The sequence below is a fragment of the Leptopilina heterotoma genome, unplaced genomic scaffold (genome assembly GCF_015476425.1).
Source record: "Leptopilina heterotoma isolate Lh14 unplaced genomic scaffold, ASM1547642v1 Lhet_95, whole genome shotgun sequence".
NCBI lineage: Eukaryota > Metazoa > Arthropoda > Insecta > Hymenoptera > Figitidae > Leptopilina > Leptopilina heterotoma.
The window spans coordinates 43,891-69,369 of NW_025111202.1; the positions used below are offsets into that span (position 1 = coordinate 43,891).

Here is a 25,479-nt window from a genome sequence, read left to right on the forward strand (position 1 = left end):
TCACTATGAGGTTTTTTTAATAGAGTTGAAAACTTGCCTTTGGAAAATTATGATGACAGGAGAGACTTACTTGTATCGAAGATTTTTCTGCGTTAAAAAAATTTAGAGAACCACTGCGTCTCGGGGAATCCAATGTTGAATTGTCCTTTCGTTTGGTCTATTTTTTAGACAGTTTCTGAACTTTTGCTTTTTCCAAAAGAAAGGGAAACGTAGATACTTTAAAGTCCCTTTTTTCCACTCTGAAAAATTGAAAAGTTTATTAATTTTTTAATGTTTTTCGCAATAAATAATTAATTTTATATTATTCTAAATAAACATTTTTTTGTATTATCAATAAGTTTTTCATTGCAAATTCAATTTTAATTCATTGTGATGTATGCAGGTAAATTTATGCAGAGAGTATAATTTTTAGATAACATATTAAAATACACATTGCATTTCTTTGATGTGGAAAGAAGTTAATAATATTTTAGGTGATCTCAAAAAAGTTGGTTGTAAAAATCAACTATTGACAAAATTCTTTCATCTTCTGGCAATTGTTTGTCTTAAGGATTTATTTCTTTTGTAATTTTCCTCAACACATTTCGAAATGGATCGTTGGGCTGGAAAAATAGCGATTGTAACTGGCGCTAATTCTGGAATTGGTTTTGCAATCGCTAACGCATTAGTTATTAAAAATATGATTGTCGTTGGAGTTGACATAAAAAAGGACAAAATGGAGGTATTGTAAAAACTTTTATAAATTTAAAATACTCTTTCTAGAATTGAAGAAATTGAAATTAAAAATTTTAATCTATAAAAGTATATTTATATGAAAAATAAATTTCTTCTTCTAGAGTGAGATAAAAAGTACTATAATTAGAGGAAAATTTTATAGTCGTTTATGTGATGTTTCAAAATCAGAGAATGTTAAAGAATTATTTAATTGGGTGGAGAAGAATTTAGGTTGTCCTCGAGTTATAGTGAATTGCGCTGGAATTTTTATCGCTGGACGAATAATAGGTAAAATTAGCAGATTTTTATTAATAATGTACTTTTTATTTAATTTTTCATTTTTTTATAGAGACAAATTCGTCAGATTGGAAAAAAGTTATAAATACGAATTTAGTTGGTTTATTAAATTGTTGTCAAATTGGAGTATCGGTCATGAAAAAATGTGAAGAAGAATGTCAAATTATAAATATGTGCAGGTTGTTTTTCTTTCACGATAATTTATGATTTACTGCATTTAAAATTTTATGATTATTAAATTTGTCACGAAAAAAATTTTCCATTGTAATTCAAATTATTATTATAATTATGAAAGTTACTGTATTATTTTAGTATTACTGGACAAAGAATACTTAGAGATCCAGTTCTGAAAATGAATGTTTATCCGGCAACGAAACACGCAGTTCGTGCAGCAACAACAATTTTAGAAAATGAATTACTTGACAGTAAAATAAAAGTTGCGGTAATGAAAATAAATAATATTTATTGTTTTTTATTCAGATTATTTAATTCGAATTGTGAATGAAAACATTGATTTTTGCATAAAGATATTTTAATTAAAAGAAAATAAATTTTAATGATTTATTTTTAGGATATTTGTCCAGGATTCACTAATACACCGTGCGCAAACAATAAATCGATTGAAGGAGACTTGGCAGGTATGCCATTTTTAGAAACAGAAGATGTAGCAGAATCTGTTATTTATATTTTGGGTACTCATCCACGAGTACAAGTTAAAGAAGTGACACTTTCAGTTCATGGTGAGAAGTTATTTTAAAATAAATACAAATTCTGTATTCAGAAATAAAAATTAATTCTTCTATTCTAAAGAACCATTTATTCTTCTTACTGTTAATTTTAAAATATCAAAATGCAACGAATTGATGCCAAAAATATGGATTAAATCATAAATTGATCCAAATTTTTGGTATAAATTTGATCCACTTTAATATAAATTTGATGCTTTCAAGAAAACTGTGATTTATTTTATTGGATATTGCTTCGACATTATTTATTATTAATTATTGTCAAAATCATTGTAATTTAAAAATATGAAAAACCTTTCACTATTTAAAAAAATCTTCGAAAAAATAGTTTCATTCTTTTTAGTGTTTTGAGAATAAAATTTCGACGCTTAGCATCGACGCCAGCTTCAGGAAGTTTTATTTTCTTATTTTAATTTTAAAAAACTACTTTTTTGCCCTAAAGACAGTTTTTTTTCATTTTATTTTCGAAAAATACCAGAAGTTATATTTTATGATAAAAAGAGAAATAATCAATTTTATTTAAATTTATGAAAATTATAATTTTAAAAAGTTGTTAAGAATAGAAAACTAATTATGCAAAAAATGTAAATCTCTTTTTGAATAATATCGAATAATAAATATTTCTATTTATATATTTTTTAAGATAATACGTGTATAATTTTCTATGATGACAAGAGAGACTTACTTATAAATTATAATTGAAGATTTTTCTACGTTCATGAGATTTTGAGAACCACTGCGTCTCGGGGAATCCCATGTTGAATTGTCCTTTCGTTTGGTCTATTTTTAGACAATTTCTGAACTTTTGCTTTTTCCAAAAGAAAAGGAAACGTAGATACAAGTCCCTTTATTTTCAGATCCTTTTTTTCACTCTGAAAATTTGAAAAAATTATTATTAATATATTCACAATAAAAAATAAAATACAATTAAACAATAAGTAAATTTATCTCAATTAATAAATCCTATTAAGTTTTCCACAAAATAGGAAAAAGTTATATAAAATTGAAAAAAATACAGAGATTTTACTATTTTTTATTTTATTTTAACAATATTTAGCTGTAACTTTATTTAATTTTTAATATGTAATAATAGTAGTAAAACAATAAATAATGAATAACGATTATAATGATAGATAATAAAAATTTTACCAATAAAAGAATTCAAATTGCATATTTGCGGAACAACAACTTTCGAAGGTCTTATTCTCCAAAAACGAAAAGTTAATATAAGAAAAAATTTCCTTTTTCTTTCTCAGCAGTTAAAATTACAATAATTACTGTAAATCTAAACATTTTCTAAATATTGCTATGATTTTTACAATGTTGGAAAATATTGTCATTATCGCTCCAACTTTTGATGCTCTTTTAATATATTTTCGAATTTTTTTCATCGAACACTATTTTAAATTCACAAAAACGAAAAGTTTTCGTTTAAAAAAGTGTTATTACTCAAGAAAATTTTAATCTGATATAGAATAATAGATAAATTATGTGCAACTGTGCCGCAGTTGCAAATTTGCAAATTTGACAAAAAGTTAGGTTATGTTTGAGGCAGAACATTATTCATTGCACCAGGTTTACATAACATTATTTAACACTTATTAATATGAATATATACATTTTTATCAACACGTAAAAACCCAAAATTTACAATATTGTAGTAAATGGTAAAAAGAAATAACTAACAAAACAAAAAAATTGTATGATCAAAATACGCATGTCTGCGCGTTTGATGGACTGGTAAACAATGAAGTTTGATGCGAGTGACTCAGTTTTGCCAACAATATCGAATTTTTTAGTATAAACTAATTTTTAACTTTTATTTTATTTTATACTTAACTTGGGACTCAAAAATATTAACTAACAATCGATTTGACAAAATATTATACGACATATTTGTTGAACGAACAAAAATTCGACTGATATCATTCGTTTGGCAACATTGTCTAATGTATCTAATGTTTAATGTCATTTATAATGTTCTTTATTTGACAAAATTATACAATTTTTCCAAATAGGAATAGACTCGATAAATCAGCGATTAGAACAAAACTGTCACAAAAATAAATAAAATCTTACCAAATGTGTCTTTATGAAATTCGACCAAATCAACGGACTAACGGAGACGAGACACTGATACCAAACACAATGATGTTGGCAACAATGTCTGTGTTTGCAATTCAATTGTTCAATTCAATGATTCAATACACTTTTTTAACCAGTTAAATTAAATTTTTATAAAACTAACAGATTCAAAGCATTGATAAATGCAAATTTACAAGAAAAATATAATATGATCTTACCAAAAATCGAGAAGTGTGAAATACGATGAAGATAGACGACAGGAACGCTCATATGGCAACAAATCCATTTTTACCATTTAATCTTATCTATTTAACAAAATAATCAATAATCTATAATTCTAGTACGCTAAATTCACAAATGTATGGAAAATTACTAATAAAATACGACACAATCTTACCAAAGTCTAAAAAAAGTGCGACAGTTCCATGAAAGACGCAACAATTTGAGGGAAACGTTTACTTGAGAAGTGACTTCCTCTTTGGGTCACGTGACTTCCGTACATTTTCCTCTAATCTGATTGGCTGACGATTCAAACGTTAATTTCAAATTCTCAATTTGTTATTTCCAAAATTTTCTCATTTAATTACTTTACTCCTTCACTTTTCAAACATTACTTCTTTTTCGAACTACAACAATCTATAATACATCAATAAAAATTCTAATTAATCTGATTTTTCTTTTTTAAAATTAAAGAAGTGATGATAATTTTCATAATCACCGCTTCGAAGAAATCAACCAATGAAAATGCTTGAAACAATTGGCATGCGCAATAATTGGTGGTTTTATTAAAGGTGCATTTTCATGAACATACGCACATGACAATGTCAACAAACAGTAATTGTTATTGTTAAATAATTTCGTATTTTTGAGGTAATAAATTCAGAAAAATATAATTCAAATAATTAATTTTCAAGAAAATATAAGTAGATTTAATAGAGAATGTTCTCTGATGTTCTCTCTAGAGAAGACGATTGGAAAATCAAAAATACATAATATTGAAAATTCGGGATTTACATCGGGGTTTGTATTTCTTTTTTTAATTTTCGTAATTAAATTTTTTAATTGCTTTTTTAATAATTTAATTTAATTCTTTGAGAATTAAATTTAATAGTTATTTCATGTTTCTTATATTTAGGAATTTTTTTTTAAATATATCCCCTCACAGCACCGGGATATTCAGGATATCCCAGAGACGTCCTGGGGATATCGATTTGTTTTCGGAAGTTTGGATATCTCTGGGATATCCTAGGGACGTCCATGGATATCCAGAGGATAATCCAGGGATATCCAAACTTCCGAAAACAAATCGATATCCCCAGGACGTCTCTGGGATATCCTGAATATCCCGGTGCTGTGAGGGTCTATGTTGAATATCATTCCTTGGAGGTTATAAATATTTTATATTAATTTTTGCTAATATTTATAATTTATTTTGTATTTTATTTATAGATTATGCGGATCAAGAGTTCTAGAATTAAAAAAATGTCAAAATTTGAATTTATACAATATAGATTCATATTCAAGAAAAACTTTTAATTTTATTACAAACATTGGATTTTGAAACTTGGACCAGATTTACGGTATTTTTGTTAATTTATTCATAAACTGTTTCACATTAATTTGTTTAATTAAATAATATTAATTACATTTCCGTTTAAAAATATAATTAACATTTTTATTTCTCTTATTAATTACTTAAGTTTGTTAATATTTTAATACGCATTAGTTTCTGTCTCTAAAATAAAATCGTTCATTATGGCTGATATTTGATCTTCAATATTAATAATTTTTATAATTTTGGAAAATATTATTGTAGACTTATTATTTAAATTATAAAAAATTATTGAAAATTTAAGTATTTAAACAGAGACGAGAATACTGAATTTTTATTAATATTTCTAACTAATTTTTTTAATATTTTTTGTTATTGCAATTTGAATTTTAATTCATTGTGATGTGTGCAGGCAAAAATTATACAGAGTATAATTTTTAGATAACACATTAAATATACATTGCATTTCTTTGATAATATATAAAGAAGTTAATATTATTTTAGGTGAACTGAAAAAAGTTAGTTGTAAAAATCAACTATTGACAAAATTCTTTCATCTTCTGGCAATTGTTTGTCTTAAGGATTTATTTCTTTTGTAATTTTCTTTAACACATTTCAAAATGGATCGTTGGGCTGGAAAAATAGCGATTGTAACTGGCGCTAATTCTGGAATTGGTTTTGCAATCGCTAACGCATTAGTTATTAAAAATATGATTGTCGTCGGAGTTGACATAAAAAAGGACAAAATGGAGGTATTGTAAAAACTTCTATCAATTTAAAATACTCTTTCTAGAATTGAAGAAAATGAAATTAAAATTTTTAATCTATAAAAGTATATTTATTTGAAAAATAAATTTCTTCTTCTAGAGTGAGATAAAAAGTACTATAATTAGAGGAAAATTTTATAGTCGTTTATGTGATGTTTCAAAATCAGAGAATGTTAAAGAATTATTTAATTGGGTGGAGAAGAATTTAGGTTGTCCTCGAGTTATAGTAAATTGCGCTGCAATTTGGGTCGCTGGACGAATAATAGGTAAAATTAGCAGATTTTTATTAATAATGTACTTTTTATTTAATTTTTCATTTCTTTATAGAGACAAATTCGTCAGATTGGAAGAAAGTTATAGATACGAATTTAGTTGGTTTATTAAATTGTTGTCAAATTGGAGTCTCGGTTATGAAAAAATGTGAAGAAGAATGTCAAATTATAAATATGTGCAGGTTATTATTCTTTCACGATAATTTATGATTTATTGCATTTAAAATTTATAATTGTTAAATTCATCACAAAAAAAATGTTGCATTGTAATTCAAATTATTATTATAATTATGAAAGTTACTGTATTATTTTAGTACTACTGGGCAAAGAATACTTAGAGATCCAGTTCTGAAATTGAATGTTTATCCGGCAACGAAATACGCAGTTCGTGCAGCAACAAAAATTTTGGAAAATGAATTACTTGACAGTAAAATAAAAGTTTCGGTAATGAAAATAAATAATATTTATTGTTTTTCATTCAGTCTTTTTACTTCGAATTATGAATAAAAACATTTATTGTTATATAAACATTTTTTAATTTAAAAAAATTTATTATGATTTATTTATAGGATATTTGTCCAGGACTCACTAATACACCTTGTGCAAGCAGAAAATCGATTGAAGAAGACTTTGGAGGTAGGCCACTTTTGGAAGCAGAAGATGTGGCAGAATCTGTTATTTATATTTTGGGTACTCATCCACGAGTACAAGTTAAAGAAGTGACACTTTCAGTTCATGGTGAGAAGTTATTTTAAAATAATTACAAATTCTGTATTTAGAAATAAAAATTAATTCTTCTATCCTAAAGAACCATTTATTCCTCTTACAATGGGAAAATTGTTTTTATTGAATATTGACTCGACATTTATTATTACCTAATGTTAAAATCATAATAATTTAAACATGTTAAAATCCTTTAATTTATTTAAATGCAACTTAAATTATTTAATTTAAATTTTCAATTTTAAATCATTTTAAAGTCCTTGAAGTTATCGTCGATGATCAGCGTCGAAAATTATTATTCAAGATTTCTAGTCATGAAAATGTTACTAATTTAACTTACAATTTTATTGCAATGGAGCTGAATTATTTTTCACCTTTTTAAACCTAAAATCTTCGAAAAAATGGTTATTATATTTTTCAGTTTTGCGAAAACAAAGTTTCGACGCCTACTTCAGAAAGTTTCATTTTCGTATTATAATTTTAAAAACTACTTTTTAGCCCTAAAGAATTTTTGTCTCTCTTTCCTTTTATTTTCGAAAAATACCCGAAGTTATATTTTCTAGCAAAAAGAAAAATGATTAATTCTACATTTAAATTTATAACAATTTTAATTTAAACAAATTTTAAAGAATAAATGAATTCTAATTATGCAAAAAATGGAAATATGTTTCAGAATATTATTGAATAATAAATTTTTCTGTTTAGCATTTTTTTGAGATAATACGTGTATGAATAATTGTTTTCCCACATTACAAAAGCTTTATAAAGAAATGTTTTGATTTTTAAAAGATGTCTCAATTCTTTTCATAGACCTAATAAGTTCACTGAAACTAAATCACATGAACAGCCTCAATTTATTTTATTAATTATAATAAACAATTCTTTAATTCTCAAAAAAGAGTTATTAAAAATTTTCTGTCAATTTATTAACAAAAAATAATGAATCGCTGGGAGGGTAAAGTTGCAATCGTTACTGGTGCATCTAATGGTATTGGATTATCAATTGCCAAGACTTTATTTAAACAAGGAATGATTACCGTAGCAGTGGCGAGAAGAAAAGAAAAAATAGAGGTTTTTTAAATTAATTACATAAAAATTTATTACTATATGTGGATGTTCAAACAAATTTAGAATTTTCATTCTTGAAAACAATTTTTTAAAATATAAAACATAAATTTAAATTAATAAACAAATTAATAATTGTATTGATTTATTTCTGACTTTATATTATTTAATGCTTTTCTTTCTTTTTTTTAGAGTGAAATGAAAGATGTTAAAGGAAAAGGAAAATTATACGCATTGCAATGTGATGTTTCCAAAGAGGAAGACGTTCATCAAGTTTTTCAATGGATAAGAAAAAATTTTGGAAATATTCATGTGGTTATCAACAATGCTGGCACTTCAGTAAAAGGAAAAATAATAGGTATTTTTATCAAATAATATTCTTAGTCATGAGGAATAAACTCATAAAAAATGTTATCAAAATTTTTCAAGAGTAATTCAATTTTTTCGAGGAATTTAATTATTTGAATATATTTCAATTTTGTTTATAATTTCCAGAAACAAATGAGAAAGATTGGCATCAAGTTATTGGAGTAAATATCCTAGGAGTATTATATTTCTGTAAGGAAGCGATAAAAATGATGAAAGAATTTGGCGAAGAAAGTCACATAATAAATATTAACAGGTTTACAAAATTTATGCAAAACTAAAGAAATATATATATTTGGAGTAATAATAATTGTAAAATTATTCTGATTCATTCTCATATTTGACGAGATGACAAATTTTTTTATACTTTAGAAAGAAGAGATAAATTTTTAGAAGTACATATTATAAAAATAAAATAATATTAGAAAGAAGAAAAAATATTAGAAATATTAGAAAAAAGAAAGTAATATTAGAAAAGGCAAAAAAAAATTTAACTGTTAAAAATAGACTGAAAAATATATTTTCAGCATTGTTGGGCACAGAATTGTTCGAAGTGTAGGCGGATGGGATTCGAATATTTATGCTGCAACGAAACATGCAATAACTGCATTAACAACAACTTTAGAACTAGAATTAATTGACAGTAAAATAAGAATGACGGTAATTTACACTTTTGTTTTCTATACAATAATCTAGAAAAAAGAAATATGTGTTAATTTGAAATAAATTTTTTTTTGCAGAGTGTCAGTCCAGGTTTGGTAAATACAAATTTAATAAATAAAGACGCTGGTCAAGTTGAATTAAGAAAATTACCACAAATTCAACCTGAAGATATCGCAGAATCAATTCTCTATATTTTGGGTACCCATCCAAGAGTTCAAATAAGTGAATTGACAATTAGACCCCTTGGTGAAATACTTTGAATCACTTTCTTTGTTTTTATTTTCCAAACATATGTAAAAAAAAAGAATTAATTTCTTTATGAAATAAAACTTTCATATTTACTAAATATTCAAAATAATCTCGAATTTTTATAAATGGAAAATAATCATAAAAAAATCTGTTTTTTTAATTTTTCCATTAGTTTAAATGTTTTAATGTTTTCAAAAAAAAAATATGAATAATAATTCGATATAAATTATTTTAGAATAATAATTAATAATAATAATTTTAGAAATAGAGGAAATGTTTATGCTGCATAATGGATAAAAAGTTTTTAAATTTATAATTATTTCTGATAATAAAGTATAAATTTTCATAAATCATAAAAGCAAGTCATTGTATAAGAGATCTATATAAATTATATAAAGAAATGTTATTAACTTGTTTCATTCTCTTCTATATAGAACTTTGCGAAAATAAAAACAAATTTTGTTTAAATATTTTAAAAAGTAATTTTCTATTCTCCCACTTTATTGAATTTTCTCTCAATAATTAAACAAACAAGAAAAAAAATGAATCGTTGGGAGGGAAAAGTTGCTTTGGTAACTGGTGCTTCTCATGGAATTGGATTAGAAACAGCCAAAACTTTATTTAAACTAGGAATGATTACCGTGGGAGTGTCAAGAAGAAAGGAAAAAATTGAGGTATGTATGAAAATGTGTATCAAAAACTACTAATTATTTAATAATTTATTCATCTATTTTCTTCCTTTTTTCTTGCATTTTCATTGTGTTTTTAGAGTGAAATGGAAAATGTTAAAGGCAAAGGTAAATTTTACGCTTTAAAATGTGATATTTCAAAAGAAGAAGAAGTAATTCAACTTTTTGAATGGATGAGAGAAAATTTAGGTGGTGTTCATGTTCTTATCAATAACGCTGGTATTTCATTTGATGGAAATATAATAGGTAATATATTTTTTTGTATAAAATATTAAACAAATTATTCTGCCTTTGCGAATTTAATAATAATTATTTTTTTCTTTTTTCACTATTCAAGATTCAGAAACTATGCAAAACGTCTTCTAAACAAAAATTTATAATTAAATAGAAAAATATTTTTTCTTCTAAAAATAAATTTTTTCAATTAGTAACAAAATATAATCAATATAAATAATAATATAATGATAATTGTAGTTAATAATAATTTAATCAAACTTTAATAAATTTTTAGATACTAATCAGGAAATTTGGGATCAAGTTATTGGTGTGAATATGCTGGGAATATTATATTGCAGTCAACAAGCAATAAAAATATTACAAAAATCTGGTGAAGAAGGCCACATCATAAATCTTAACAGGTTTAAAAAATTTAAATAAATTATTAAGATATTAAAATAATAAATTTTTTTAATTTTAAAAAACAAAAACTATTAAAATTGTTTTTAGCATTGATGGACACAGGGTAGTACGAACAGTAGGATGGGAATCAAATGTTTATTGTGCAACCAAATTTGCATTAACAGCATTAACAACGACTTTAGAACTAGAATTAATTGGCAGTAAAATAAGAATGACGGTAATTAACGTTTTTCTTACTAAAATTTGTATAAAAAAATTAAAAATATGAAATTTAAATTTGACAATCAAAAATTAAAAACGTTTTAAAATAATGAAATAAAATATTAAGATGGTATTAATTTTTTTCTAAAAATGTAATAAATTTGTTTTTTCTTATTCTACTTCTGCTTACAGAGTATTTCACCAGGTTTTACAAGAACAATTTTTCCAACTATAGATCAAAAGGATCAACCGACGAAAGACATAGTGAATACTGCGCCTATTATGGAAACAGAGGATATTGCGGAAGCAATTGTTTATATTTTGGGAACACATCCACGTGTTCAAGTGACAGAATTAACAATTAAACCTCTAGGTGAAACGTTTTAATTTTTTTTCAGTTCAATTAAAATTACATGTAAAAATCAATTAGTTCCTATTTTCTCTATAAAATAAAGTATCAAATAATTCGAAAATATTTCAAAGTGGAAATAAAATTCTTAAATTAATAAATTTTTTTGGAAAACAAAGTTTTTAATAAAAGTTCTTTTTTCGATTATTTTTCAAAATTATTCTTAATATGTAAAAAAATTATATTCTTTCAAATATAAATTTTAAATATCAGTTCAAGAATTTCCATATATTTCAATTTTTTAAAATTATATTAAAGAACTTAACTATCTTCGAAAAATTTTAAGTCATTTTTTCAAAATTTCCTAATTAAATTATGTACTTAAAAGTTCAATAATGTTTGTTAAATAAATATTTAAATACTTATTATTATTTATTTTTCTCTACATTAATTAAAATTCTAAATAATTTCATTTTAAAACTTCTTGAAATTTAATTTCTAAAATTGACAACTGCATTTCTTTCGAAATTCAATTATTTTTTAGAATTAAAAAGAAAATTATTCAAAACTTTAATAATTTTTTAGAAAACTAATAATTTTTAATAATAAATATTTAGATATTATTATACTTTTGTAGCAATTAAAATTTTCAAAGATTTCAATTTAAAATTCTTTTGAAATTTAATTAATTCCAAAAAATTTCTACTATAACGCTTCTAATATTCAATTATTTTCTGAAATTCTTTTTTAAATCAATTTTATTTCTGTATTTTCTTCTGAATTCTAAATTCAATTATTCAAAACTTGAATAATTTTGTTAAATAAATATTTAAAAACTTATATATTTCTTTTTCCACGAGAAGAAGATAATTGAATCTTAAAAAATTTTGATAAAACAATTCTAAAAATAAGTTTTTTAAAAATATTGTAATGTAATTCTTCGAAAATAATTGAATTTCTTAAAAAAATTTTTATATTATTTAAAAAATATTAATTTTTTTTAAGAATTTTATTAAAAAATTTTGAATATGATGTTTGCTCCAAATTGTTAAAAATAAGTCTTAAAACTTTTAATATTTGAATTTTCGAAAAAATATTTAATTGAAAATATTGTACATAATTGAATTTCAAAAAATTAGAATGAATAAATTATAAGAATCACTTTTTTCGAAAATATTTTTATATCATTTTTTTAGAAGCTAATTTTCATTCATTTTCATTTTTAAAATTACACTTGGAAATTTTTCTTATTAAAATTGAGAATTTAATTATTTTCAAAATTTGCAATTAAAATTCTTCAAAAGTTTATCTTCAAAAATTGTAATAAAATACTTTTAAAAAATAATTATTTTCAATTAAATTTTATAAAATTTTAATTATTCAAAATATTTTTAATTGTATAATTCGAAAATTTAATTAGAAAAATTATTCAAAAATGAATTTTGTAAAGAACTGTCTAGTTATTTTTGACATAAAAATCGAAATAAGTTGCATTTTATACTAAAAAAAAATTTGGTATTTTATTGCAATATTTGGAAGAAAAGTTGAAAAAGTCACAATTTTTTAAAATAAGTCGAAAAAAGTCGCATTTTTTGAAAATAGTGGAAAAAAGGCAAAAAAATCATAATATCCAAGGCTTGCAATTGTAATTTTTTTTTATCAGCTATTAAAGCTTTAATTAATAATTAAAAATTTTGATCGAGAGAATTTTAAATCGATTAAAATTTGATGAAATTAAATTAAATTAGATTAATAAAGTCAAAATCTAAAATTATCAAGATTTAGGGAATGAAGAAAAAAGAAAACCATTTGGCTTTTAAAGTTTTTACTTTATTTTGATGTTTTTTTTCAAGTTTAAATCTCTTCGATATAAAATTTGTGTCTAACGATACCACGCAGTGAACCTTCCAAATGAGGATCGTTCCCTACCTTTCCATCTTATGTACACGACTAGGTCTAAGGCCGTAAAAGATAATTCTTTTATTTTTTTCTTTTATTCAACGATATCTAACGATATGCGATTCTAGTCTTTCTTAGGTACAGATTTTCACGATACCTAGTGCATTTAAGCACTTTAAAAAATAGAACGCAATGTCGTAGTACCTAAAAGATAGTTTTTAAACTTGTGGAAGCAGACCTTTCATTTTTCCCGTGACAATAATCGATGCATTTTTTCTTTTTATTCAACAAATGTTAAACGCACATTTTGAAGGATCAACTGAACAGAAGGTTTTGTTATTTACAAATTTTTTTTTTCAGAAACTGTCTTGAATTTACAGTAAAACAATTTAACAATACTTTACGGGGTTTTCTTTTATTTTTGCTACTAATTTTTTTTCTAATTGATAAAATCATGCTTATTTTCTTTACAGTGTTTCAAATCGAAATTACAATTATTATTATAATGAAAAAAAAACGATGTGATTTCCATTTTCGTCTAAAATTTGAATGAGTAATTTAACTTGAAAAGCATTTTTGTCGAAGATATATTAATTTAAATTTAATTTAAAACTTAATGTACATATTTTTTTTTTTAGGGGAGGGGAAGGATTAAGTGTAAAATTGAACTATTGAATTTGGGAAAATTGTCAATTTTTTGCAATATTCTACTTTTTAAAAGCATTTCTATTAGTTTTTGTTTTATTTATTTATTGTACCTTGAATAGGGAACACGTGTTATTAATTTTCGCGATATCGTTCGATATTTTTTTTTTTAAGAGAAAATGCAGGAATCCCATTGAGAAACCTCATATAATGAGCCATTGCTTTCCTAATTTCTTTCTTATACAAGAATTTCATAACAAAACTCAATATCAACAATTCACAGAGTTTGGGATCTTTTTTTAATGAAACTCTGTGCTCTACCTTTTTTTTCTTCTATTTCGATGAGGAGATGGACACACTCGATTACCGATCTTAACAAATTTTTTTTATCTCAACAATTTTAGTTTTTATTTTCCTTTTTTTTCCTATTTAGGATCAGATTCAGCAGATCACGCGTGTGATTTGGAAAAAAAAATGTCCATTCGCTTCTCTTCTTTCGAAAAAATTCACTATAAAAACGAATATTAATGAAGAGGTGCGACTGTAATAAACTTTGTTTAAAATCAAAGTTAATTCTGCTGAAAAAATTCTTTCCGCTTTTTTTTTTTGGAAACTAATTTCCGTTTCAGTCGTGTTTAGAGAGAAAAAAGAAATTAGGTTTAAACTCGGGGGGAGTTTAATACCTAAAAAGCGAGATTTGTTTTTCTTCTTTCTCAAATGCGGGTGAACGCGAGCAATTCTTAAAGCCAGTTTAAGAAAAAATCATCGACTTTCTTTTTTCAAAGTTTCATTTCTTGTTTTTCGTTTATATTTTGCTTTGGTATAGAACGTCAAGAGTTGCGAGGGTGAAATAAAATTGTCGCAAAGTGAATGGATTACTTTGTTTAGTTTTTCAGTAATCCATTTTTTTTCTCGATATAAAAAAGTCAACTTGAAAATTGTTTATTTGTCGCGCGATTTTTTTTCACTAGATTTTTTCAAGTCGGCCTTTTTTCTTTTGATTACAAATCGATCCCTTTTTTTATATAGCTTCTCTGAATAATAAAACAGGAAACACGGTTTCCAATTTTTTAGAGAAGTATTTTATGGCAGTTAATAGAAAGAGAAAGAGAGAGAGAGAGAAAGAGACGATTTTGCTTTAACAAGCAATTGAGAAAAAATTGCTCCAGTGGTTGAAATAACAGCGAATCAATATCGAGTTGACTTTTTTTTAAAATTTAATATTCTTTTCTATATATCTTTGCTGAATACTATAAACCCTCTCATTCTCTATTGATTGTTTTGAAGCAGCTACTGATTATGAGGGAGAATAACTGGTATTGTTTGTCCAGGTGGTTGGGGTGGAAGGTATTGCATATGTTGAGGAGGTAGAGGTAAATGTTGCGGAATAATTGGACACATTATTGGATAGGTTGCTGCGTGACCTTGCGGTGGTGGTTGAGGATATGATGGTTGAGGTGTACCTGGAGGATTATAGGCTCCTGGAGTGTGTGATTGATTGGGATTTGCTGACGATTGTGTTTGACTCTGTTGTTGTTGAGCAACGTGATGGGGATGACCGTGAGGTCCCATGTACTGTAAGCCCGGCGCTTGGGGCCCTGGTGATTCGTGATGATGGTGATGATAAGGCGTTCCCATGTGCGGCGGTGGTGGTGGCGCTTGCACCATGCGCACCATTTGTTGGTAGGTTTGTTGACCTGGATAAGGCACCTGGAATGGTGGATGCAGCGGCGCTGGAGCCAACAATGGTTGTCCAGTTGCCGCTGCCACTTGCATTTGTGATGCAATGTCTGGCGCGCGATGTGGCATCATGGGTACTGTGAAAACAGCGTTTACATTAATTCTCAGTTCATTTTGGTCCATCACATTTAGGCATTTTTTCCATTTTACATTTATATTCTTTACTCTATTTGCTTCGCTTTTTTTTTAATCACATTCAAAATCGAATCCATGGAAATTACTATACAAATTCTACAAGTAACAAAAAAAATCTCTACATGTATTAAAAAAATAAATATCTTCTCTTTATGTGCCATTTATAGAAATAAAATAAGAAAAAAAGGCGCGGAAATAATTTTTGTTAAAAAAAATGATAAATCAGAAAAAAAAATTGTCTAGAAAAAATATAAAGCACGTGAATAATTTTTGTAACGATTATATTAAATATTATTTCTGAATTTTGAATTGCAAAAAAAATCTAAAGCTAACTCGATAGTTTCAAGGACAGCATTTCAAGTAAAAATCTTATCAGAATTGTTTGTCAGTGACGAAATTATTTTTACGACTCGTACTGTCAATAAAATTTGTATTTTATGTTTTCTTTCTAACATTTAAAGCAAAATTTAAAAATTCAAACTAAAAAATTATGAATCTATAATATTATTGTATAATTAAAATTAATTTTAGTGTAAATTTGTCTCGAGTTTTTAATATTTCCCATTTTTTTTTTCAAATTATCAATAAAATCTCTAATAAAAGATTTATCTCTAATGAGACAAATCATTAGTTCGACAAATGGAACTTAATTAGTCGAAAATTGATTTTTGTTTGAAATTATAAACTTATTGTAATTAGTACTATCTTAAGAGTAATCTTAAATGGAACGAGTTTCATTTCTAATGTTCTTGGCCTAGATGTGTTAAACCATGATATGTAGAAAAAATAATTATCTATGCTTTTTTTTAAAGGTTATCATTTACTCGTATATAAAAAATTGTTTAAGAAATACGACTAGAAAAATGAGTTATAATAAGCAATGAATTACGTAAATTATTATTTTTGTATTTTACCCTGTTCTTTAAGAACTGAAATACTTCAAATAATTTACAAACCAAATACAATTACGAAGCATGCAGCTATTTTTCGTGTAAAGAATTTTTATTCCACTATTGTTTCTTATGGTTGATAGTCTTTAATTATTAATTTTTTTTTGTAAAAGATAAACATAAAAGTATAAATTCATTGAATTTTTCAAAGAAACAAATCATGTAGATAAAAATTCCTTACAATATTATTCTCATCACATTCTCCAAATTTGGGAATTCCTTTACTAAAAAAGCAATAATAATAATCTAAATAAGTTTGTAAACATATGATGACACGTTTCATACCTAGATACTGACCCTTCCGGAACCTTGTAACAGGTTGGGATGGGGGTTGAGTGAAAGCAGTGGGTGGTTGGCTTGTCATTACATACGCTGGCATAACAACAGTAGCGGACATTGCAGCGCCACTATATTGCGGAGTCTGAGGAGTGTGTGGTCTGCTTGGAGTTGGTGTACTTGGAGATCGCTGAAAACAATACAAATTTTTTATTATTATTCCACATTACAGAAAATCTACCAAAATTTACACAATTTTATAACTTTAGTTATTGTTGATAAAAATATGAATTTTTTGCAATTACTCCGAGTCAAGTTAGATAATAAAATATTTCCATAACGTTTCTGTAACAAGGGTTGCCACAAAAATTTAATTTTGATTTTCCCTGATTCTCAGACAAAATTTTTACTTCTTTCCTGACCCTAGAGAATATTCTGATTTACTCTAAAAATGATTAGATAACACAAAAAAAAATGTTCTATTACATTTATTTACGAATTTCTTTAATTGTAAAATTATTCGAAAACATCAATAACTTCTTTTTTTAATAAATATTTAATCATTATTATTTTTCCATAGGAATTAAGATTTTCAAAAATTTCAAATTCAAACCTTTTTGAAATTCAACAACTTACAAAAATTTTATTGCAAAACATGAAAATATCGATCACTCCGAGTGTTCGACTCGTAGCGATCGATTTCTTCATGTTTTATATTGTTACTGTAACTTCTTCAAAATTATTTTCATCATTTCAATTCAATTATTATTTTCTAGAATTTGTAAATAAAATTCTTCTTTAACACAATTGTTTTTAATAATTTTTGAAAAAGTTCTTTGAGAATTTTCAAATTTATTTGTTTACAATTCAATTTCACGAAATTTCGATTATTCGGAAATTCTTCAATTAAATATAAATTAGAAAATAAAAACTTTAAATAATTTAAAAAAAAATCCAATTAAAGTTTTTCAAGAAATTTAATTCTACAGAATTGTTTGTTAAAAGTATGAATAATATATAATGGTTTTAATATTGAATTATTATCTAAAATTTTAACTGAAATTTTACTATAAATCAATTTTAATTCGAAAATTCTACGAGAATTCAATTATATTAATAGAAAAATAAATAGTTTATTGAATAATTGAATGTTTCTTCAAATTTAATTCTCATAAAGAATTTCATCAACAAATTTTTAAATAATTGAATTCTTTTTGACGAATTTTAATAAAATTTGTAAGAATAATTAGATATTCGGTTAAAATCGAATAAGATATTCGATAAAAATTGTATTAAAAATAATTGAAATTCTGCGATGAATTCCTAAAAAGAATTTTATTATTTATGTAAATAATTAAATATTTGCGTAGAATTTTATTAAATTTTTTTTTAAATAATCGAATTCCTTTGGAAAATTATATTAAAATAGTAAATATTGAAAATCATTGAATTGAGGAAAATTTTTGAAAATAATTGAAATTTTGACAAGAATTAAGTTAAAATTTTGGTTAACAATTGAATTTTTGAGAAGAATTTTATTATTTATAAAGATAATTGAAATTTCGTCGCGTATTTTTTAAAAATTTTTTAACATAGGTAATTGAATTTCTGTGAAGAATTTTATTACTTTTAAAAATAACAGAATTTCTGCAATAATTTCTAACTTCTCAAAAATTCAATTTTTTTTTGTGTTTTTAACTAAAATTCTTCTACAAATCCATTATTTTTAATAATTAATTAAATATATATTAAAATTTTAACTAATTTCCGAAGAATTCCTTTTTCTTTTGAAGTTCATCTATTTATGAAAATTGTAAACATTTAACACTTTTAAAAATCAATGAATTTTGAAAAATTTAAGTAAAATTATTCATTAAATACATTTAATTATTATTATTAAAATAAATATAATTATATATAGTATATTTTGTTAATAAAAGAAAACATTGTATTTTATAAAAACTTACCGGAGTAAATGGTTTAGCATTAGGATTGAATTCTTTAGCGTTTGGATTTAATGTTGATTTTTTGAAAGCAGTTGTAATTTTTTCGACAGCCGGTTCAGCGGCTGGAATTGGTGGCGTTGTCTGTGGTTGCTGTTGAGGTGGTGAATTTGTCTGTACGGGAATTGGACCCGGTGGTGGTTTACTGGTGACTAGTGGCTCCTCGGACACTGGTTGTTGATGCGGTGTATGCGATTGATGTGATTGATGTGATACTTGTGGAGTTTGTGGTTGAGCTTGGGGAGATGTCTGATGTTGATGTGATGATTGATGGTGAGCAGTTTGTTGTTGAACTGGAGTGGAATGTGTCTCCTGATGTTGTGATTGTTGATGTTTTCTTGTAATAGGCGGTGTTTCTTGAGCAGGCGTTTCACTTAATTTAAAGTCACGCGAGAATTGTGCCAAATCCGCATGATGTTCATCTCTTCCTCTTGGTGTTGTTATCTAGAAGACAAAATTCAATACTTCTTTTTTATAATATTCCACAGGATAATAATAATAATTCGCTTTTTTTATTTCCCTCACATCCTATAATATTTTGTTAAATTGTTATTTTTAATAGCAATTATTTATTATTATCTGAGTACTTTTTATTATAATGAATTCGTGCTCCTGTTTACCTCAATAAGTTTTCTTGGATTTTTATGCATCTATAAAATTTAAATATTTCACTGAAACATTTTTGACATCTTAATACTAATAATAGTTTTTTAAATTTCTCTTATCCAAGTTTCACGATTTGCAACTGGTGAGGAAAAATATTTACCAAAATACCGATAAATAAATTTAATTATTTTACATTAAATAACGATTAGAATGAGTCCAAGAACGTTAAAAAAATGTTTATTATCTTGGGAGGTATTGAAAAATTAAACAAACATGGAAAATCAATATTTTTTATATATCTAACAGAAAACTTAACGTAATCTCTCCTATTAGGTATCATTCTTTTCATAATTTTATTAGCTTGTAGGAAAAAAATAGATACTTTTTATTCTTTTTCTTTTCTACGTTTAACGCTTTTTACACTATATTGAAAAAAAGGTGTCTACTCAATATTATGGACGGTAGTCACAGAACAATTTTCTCGTAATTTTGTTAAGAAGCAGAAAGTTGAAAAGCAGGATTTTTTATTTTTACTTTTCTACAAAAGAAAATTTATTTTATTTAATAATTCGAATTTGGTTTCAAATAATTTAGGCCAATTTGGAAAAAAATAAAAATTATTCGAAGACATTTTTTAGGCTTTTCAACGAAAGGAAATTTGAATATTTTAGAAAAATTTAGTTCCTGCCAAGAATTAAATAAGTTCACATTTTTCTATGGCAGAAAAAAGTTTATTCTATTAGAAATAATATTTACCCTCAAATGAAATATACTAAATAATATTAAATATAAAAATATTGCGTTCATACATTTCTAATCAATAATTAAGAAAATATTTTTTCTGTTAATATTTTTGTTTCAAAATGTTTTATATATACATTTTTGATGAATAATTGAAAAAAGAAAAATTTGTTAACAAAAAATATTGTTCTCTTCGTGAAAAATATTTTTTTTTCTTTCAATCGTTGATCATAAACCTTGTGAACTTCACTGACGTAATATTTAAGTGCAATTATATTTAATAATAATACCCGTGCATAAAGAGTAAAATAAAGAAAATGTATAAGAACAAAATACCAACTTTCATTTCAAAAAATTTTCGTAAACTATCATTTAAAAAAAATTTTAATAATTCAAAGAAAAAACTAAACTTAAATTTTTTAAGCGAATCTAAAATAAGAACAATTCAAAAGAAACCTAAATTCTTTTTTAAATTATAAAATATAAAATCGTTAAACAACAAATTCAAATAATTCGATCTTCAAAAACATTTATCAAAAATCGTGACTTTAAAAAAAGAAAACAAACTCACATCTCTATAAAACATTTTGAAAACTAGTTTCCTCTCTTTTTCATCCCCAACATTTTCCCAACCAGAAATTTAAAAAAAAACGGAAAAAAATAAAAAACAATTTTTTAAAAATTAAAATTTTAATTTGATAACGTGAAAAAAATGTGAAAATGGCGACAAATTGCCAAAAGAAGGAATACAAATTTGAAAAAAGTATAAAGTAAAAAATTATTACCTTCAATATTCAATATTCACAATGAATATTATTTTTGCGAAAAAAAATTTTTTTTTATTAATTCAATCGCTAACCTTTCTATGCTCTGTCTTGGGAGGAATAATTTCACATCTCTGTGCTTCAATGGAATTTTGTTGTTGAATTGGAGGATGAGATGAATGTTGCATTTGCTGCTGTTGATGTGAAGCAATATTTGCTTGCGGAAATGGTGCCGGTGGGGCTTTATCAGATTGATGAACCTGTCGACCGGGTCGTTCGCGTTTTTCATTATTTACATTATTCTGCTGTTGCTGTGATGATTGCTGTTGTTGTTGAGAGAATGCAATTTGCGGAATTGAAGATGTTTGTGATTGAGATTGCGCTGGGGGTACAACTAAAAAATGAATTTTATTTTTAAGACAACAAAATTAATGAATATTATTTTATTATTGGAGTAAAAGAATTTAATTTTGTAGAAAATTCGAAGAAAATAAAAACTAACCAGGAATTCCTGCACTTGGTGGCGGTTGAGTTGTAGGCGTTGGCACAAAAGGTGGAGGGTAATTAACAATTACGCCACTTGGCATCCCTGTATTAAGAGGGATTGAATGCGATTGTGGCGATGGATGAGAAGATATGCCCACTGGAATGTTTGACGATGGTGGATTTGACGGTGGTGGTTGACTGAAAGTATTTTTATTTGTTGTCGGTCCAGGTGAAACTGGTGGCGGTGTTGAACGCACCAATTTTCCAGTATTTATGTGTTTCCTCTTTGCTGGCGGCACATATTTACCTTCAGTCGGCCTCAACTGTAATTTTTAATTTTAAAAAGAAATTTAATATTTTCAAATTTAATTTTACTTATTTCAGGCATCACAGTACCTTTTTTCCTCAAAATGGGTACAAAAAAAGACAAAATTACATTTATTTACGAATTTCTTTAATTGTAAAATTATTCGAAAACAGCAATAACTTCTTCTTTTAAAAAATATTCAAATCTTTTTGAAATTCAACAATTTATGAGAATATTATTATAAAACATAAAGAAAGTGATCATAATTAACTTTCTTCATGTTTTATAATAATTAAAAATGACCGAGAGATTAAAATTGTACTAAAAATAATTGAAATTCTGCGAAGTGTTTTTTTATTTATGAAAATAATTGATTTATTGCCAAGAAATTTATAAAAAATTTGTAAATAATAGAATTCCTGTGAAATTATTTTATTATTTATGAAAATAATTTAACGTTTGCGTAGAACTTAATTAATAAAGTTTTATTAAAATAGTAGATATTGAAAATCATTGAATTTAGGAAATTTTTTGCAAATAATTGAAATTTTGCCATGAATTTGATTAAAATTTTTGAAAATAATTGAATTTTTAAGAAGAATTTCTTTAAATTTTTGAATATAATTCAATTTCTGCGAAGAATTTTATTACTTTTGAAAATAGTTGGATGTTTGCATTCTATTAATAATAATAATATTTTAATTATTTGAACGTTAATTAATTATTTTTCTAGAGGTCTGCATTTTGTTGAATGAACCAAATGAATTGAATTGAATTGAATGAACTGAATTCTATAACATTGAGTCTAAATTTTATGATAACACTTCGAAAAAGATTTCAAAAAAAGAAAAACTTGTTTATTTTTTATTAGAAAAAGGGGACAAATCACCAAAAAAAAGGAGAAAAAGGTGATAAAATTGAAATTAGGGGACAAAAGGGGAAAAGGGGACCAACTGTGATACCTGATATTTATATAAACTTCGCCAAAAGAAATAAAATACTAACCACTGCCGCGAATCTTTCTTCCTCATCGCCATTTTCAAGATCTAAACGAGCCTTATAATTCGGCTGCGATTCAATTTCGTGTGCAATATCAGCCGCTCTTTGCTCTTGATCCTTGTAATCTTTTGTATCTTTTCGCTGAAGTTGCAACGTATATCCAGCCAAGGAGGGTTCAAAAGTTGTTTGAACTCCGTACATTACTTCGTTTTTCCGAAACATGTCATTTGCATCCCATCCATTCTGTAAAAGAATCAAGTTTGGATTTATTTTCCCCTAACTTTTAAGAAAAGAAATAATTTTTTTTTCAAACAATTTAACTTACAGAAGCACCGTCCAAATCAAATTCAACTCCATTCATTGTTGATGGAGGTTGCCAGGGCTCCAATTCTCTTTGACGTACTTGACCATTATATTTACTAATAGCTGTATCAGTTTGGAATGTATCTTTAATAGCGTAATCCAAATCAACATCCTTAGCAGTCATTGTTATAATATCCTGGGGTTTAAAAATCAATTTTTCTACAACACTTTCAACAGTAATTTTTCCATCTGTATCAACTCGATGAGCCATTTCCAAAACGACATCGAACTGACTGGAAAAGGTTCTAAATATTCCTTCATATATAGAACCATTTTGCGTTTGAATCTAATAAAAGACAAAATCAGTCAAAAAAAATTTTATTCTTGATTAAAAAAAAATTTCTTTTTAAATATAAAATTTCTCTCCCTTTAGGAATAAACTCAAGGTCAAATTATCTTGAAAATTTGTTTTCAAAATTCTCAAATATAACGAATATTTCATTCTTCTTGAAGAAGGAGAAAATTTTCTAAAGGTCATTAACTGAGAGAAACACACTGAGAAATATTGATAAACAATGAATTTTATTTTCTTGCTTTCAAATTTAGTGCATTAGAAAAAGTAATTACTGTTCAGCGAAAATAAAATTATGGCAATTATTAATCACTTAAATTGTAATTTAAAAACAATTGTCTGCTCCTAAATGTTGAGATCAACTTATTTTGATAGTATTCATTTTTTTCTACCTGCACAACGTTTCCAACAAGACTTGTGATTGCATGCATAAAATGTGCATTGTTATAAACACCCTCGGCTGCAACACTCCTTTCCCTGGCCCGCGGGGATCTAATGTCACGAGAAAAGTAACTATATCATTTTAAAAGAATAAATAATTAGGGAAAAAAATAAATAAAATTCTTATTGTCAAATTCATTTGTTTTAAAAATTTCATACCTAGTGGTAGTGTTTGAACGATTCTTTCTTTTGCTATTCATCCTTCCAGCGGACGATGTATCCTCTTCGTTAGATGGATTCCTGCCGCCGGTTTGTTGGGGGCCTTCTCGTTTCCTAGTGGGGACCGGAATTTTGGCAAATTTCCCGGTTATACCTTAATGCCAAAAAATTATTGTCAAAAATGACAAGTTAACGATACTTCTCCTATTTTTTTATGGAGGGGAAGCTTCAGGGGGGAAAATTGTGTGGCTCACAGAAAAGGCGGGGAAATCGGAAATCGGCGCGGGTGGTTATGTGAAATGGACGCACCGTAATACCCCTTCTCGTCAAAGTGGTTGACAAGAGGCAGCGCAGTCACCTCGTCTGGCTTCAAGACATCCACTTTTCTTGTTTTTTTAGGTTATACCCAAAATCACACGAATTCAATAAACATCAAATTGACGATCAACGAAATAAAACGCGTGCGTTCCTTTACTTAATGTCACTTTTATATATAAATGAAAAAACACAGAGTTCGAGGGGACGCACCGTGGAAATCAACTCAAACCACGAATGCTGCTGCTGTGCTTCGTGCCTATGCGTGACGTAACTATTTTTCGATTGAGCCAACGCGAATTCGCCCCAATGAGAATTCCGTTTTCGACGGAATCCTTGGAACGAGCGTTATCACCCCCAATTTTTGACACTCGTCACAATAATATAGATATATTTAATTAATCAACATGTGGCGAACTATAAAATCTCAGCAAGTCGACCGTTCGGACCGATCCCGGTGACTGTTCAAGTTCGCCATCTGGTGAAAGTTCAATGTATAAACCTATGCTGCTGGAATTTTCTAATTTTTTTTCTTTTTTTTTTTTGTAAATTTGAGGAAGTCGACAAACTTGGACTGAGAATTGAGATAAGGGAGATAATAATGAAAAAAAGAATATTATATCGCGTACGGCGGATGTTAGGATAACACAATTAAATGTAAATTAATTTTCGTCAAAGATTATATACATACCAAATTGCATCCTTTTTACAACACTTTAAAGGTAACTGCTTTGTTGATAAAACAATATTAATAACAATGTAAAAAGCACGTGTAAATTATCGTTTTCCTATTGACGAGAAAAATTTTAATGACAATCAAATACTGCAGTTTATTTTATTATTTATCTAGTTTTTATTTAATTTAATTTTTGACAAAACTTTATTGGGTTTTCTCATTTTCTATTTTATCGATTAGATGGCGTTGGTGAGTTTTATTCACAACAGTTGAGAATTTCAATCACAGATGGCGCATATTGTATT

The 25,479-nt window shown here is 26.0% G+C and overlaps 2 protein-coding genes across 3 annotated transcripts; one reads left to right on the forward strand and one right to left on the reverse strand.

Annotated features, from left to right (window-relative positions):
• The first annotated feature begins 452 nt into the window (after positions 1-452).
• On the forward strand, positions 453-11,519 carry LOC122512094. Its single transcript, XM_043627731.1, has 12 exons — positions 453-721; positions 837-1,002; positions 1,064-1,190; positions 1,324-1,453; positions 1,583-1,761; positions 6,748-6,877; positions 7,003-7,171; positions 8,091-8,227; positions 8,414-8,579; positions 8,717-8,843; positions 9,115-9,247; positions 11,221-11,519. The coding sequence occupies exons 1-12, from the start codon at positions 590-592 to the stop codon at positions 11,413-11,415; spliced, it is 1,791 nt and encodes a 596-aa protein (XP_043483666.1). The 5' UTR covers positions 453-589; the 3' UTR covers positions 11,416-11,519.
• Positions 11,520-13,185: 1,666 nt separating this feature from the next.
• Positions 13,186-25,334, reverse strand: LOC122512103 (ataxin-2 homolog). Of its 2 annotated transcripts, none has more exons than XM_043627757.1 (10): positions 25,190-25,334; positions 24,184-24,337; positions 23,976-24,075; positions 23,254-23,577; positions 22,935-23,171; positions 21,639-21,945; positions 21,232-21,530; positions 18,990-19,469; positions 17,032-17,212; positions 13,186-15,738 (listed from the first exon to the last, which is right to left on the reverse strand). In XM_043627757.1, the coding sequence occupies exons 1-10, from the start codon at positions 25,197-25,199 to the stop codon at positions 15,212-15,214; spliced, it is 2,619 nt and encodes an 872-aa protein (XP_043483692.1). In that variant the 5' UTR covers positions 25,200-25,334; the 3' UTR covers positions 13,186-15,211. The 2 variants fall into 2 exon arrangements, with proteins under 2 accessions (XP_043483692.1, XP_043483691.1); XM_043627756.1 differs by having other exon boundaries at positions 23,976-24,096.
• Between the last annotated feature and the right edge of the window lie 145 nt (positions 25,335-25,479).

Bases quoted from the DNA above. Each gene is read 5' to 3' on its own strand.
- LOC122512094 (XM_043627731.1), top strand. From the start codon at position 590: ATGGATCGTTGGGCTGGAAAAATAGCGATTGTAACTGGCGCTAATTCT. The intron at 6,878-7,002 runs GTAATGAAAATA...ATTTATTTATAG, and splicing joins ACAGTAAAATAAAAGTTTCG to GATATTTGTCCAGGACTCAC. The intron at 9,248-11,220 runs GTAATTTACACT...TTCTGCTTACAG, and splicing joins ACAGTAAAATAAGAATGACG to AGTATTTCACCAGGTTTTAC.
- LOC122512103 (XM_043627756.1), bottom strand. The intron at 21,946-22,934 runs GTTAGTATTTTA...TAAAAATTACAG, and splicing joins AAGAAAGATTCGCGGCAGTG to TTGAGGCCGACTGAAGGTAA. The intron at 15,739-17,031 runs GTATGAAACGTG...CTGTTTTCACAG, and splicing joins CCGGAAGGGTCAGTATCTAG to TACCCATGATGCCACATCGC.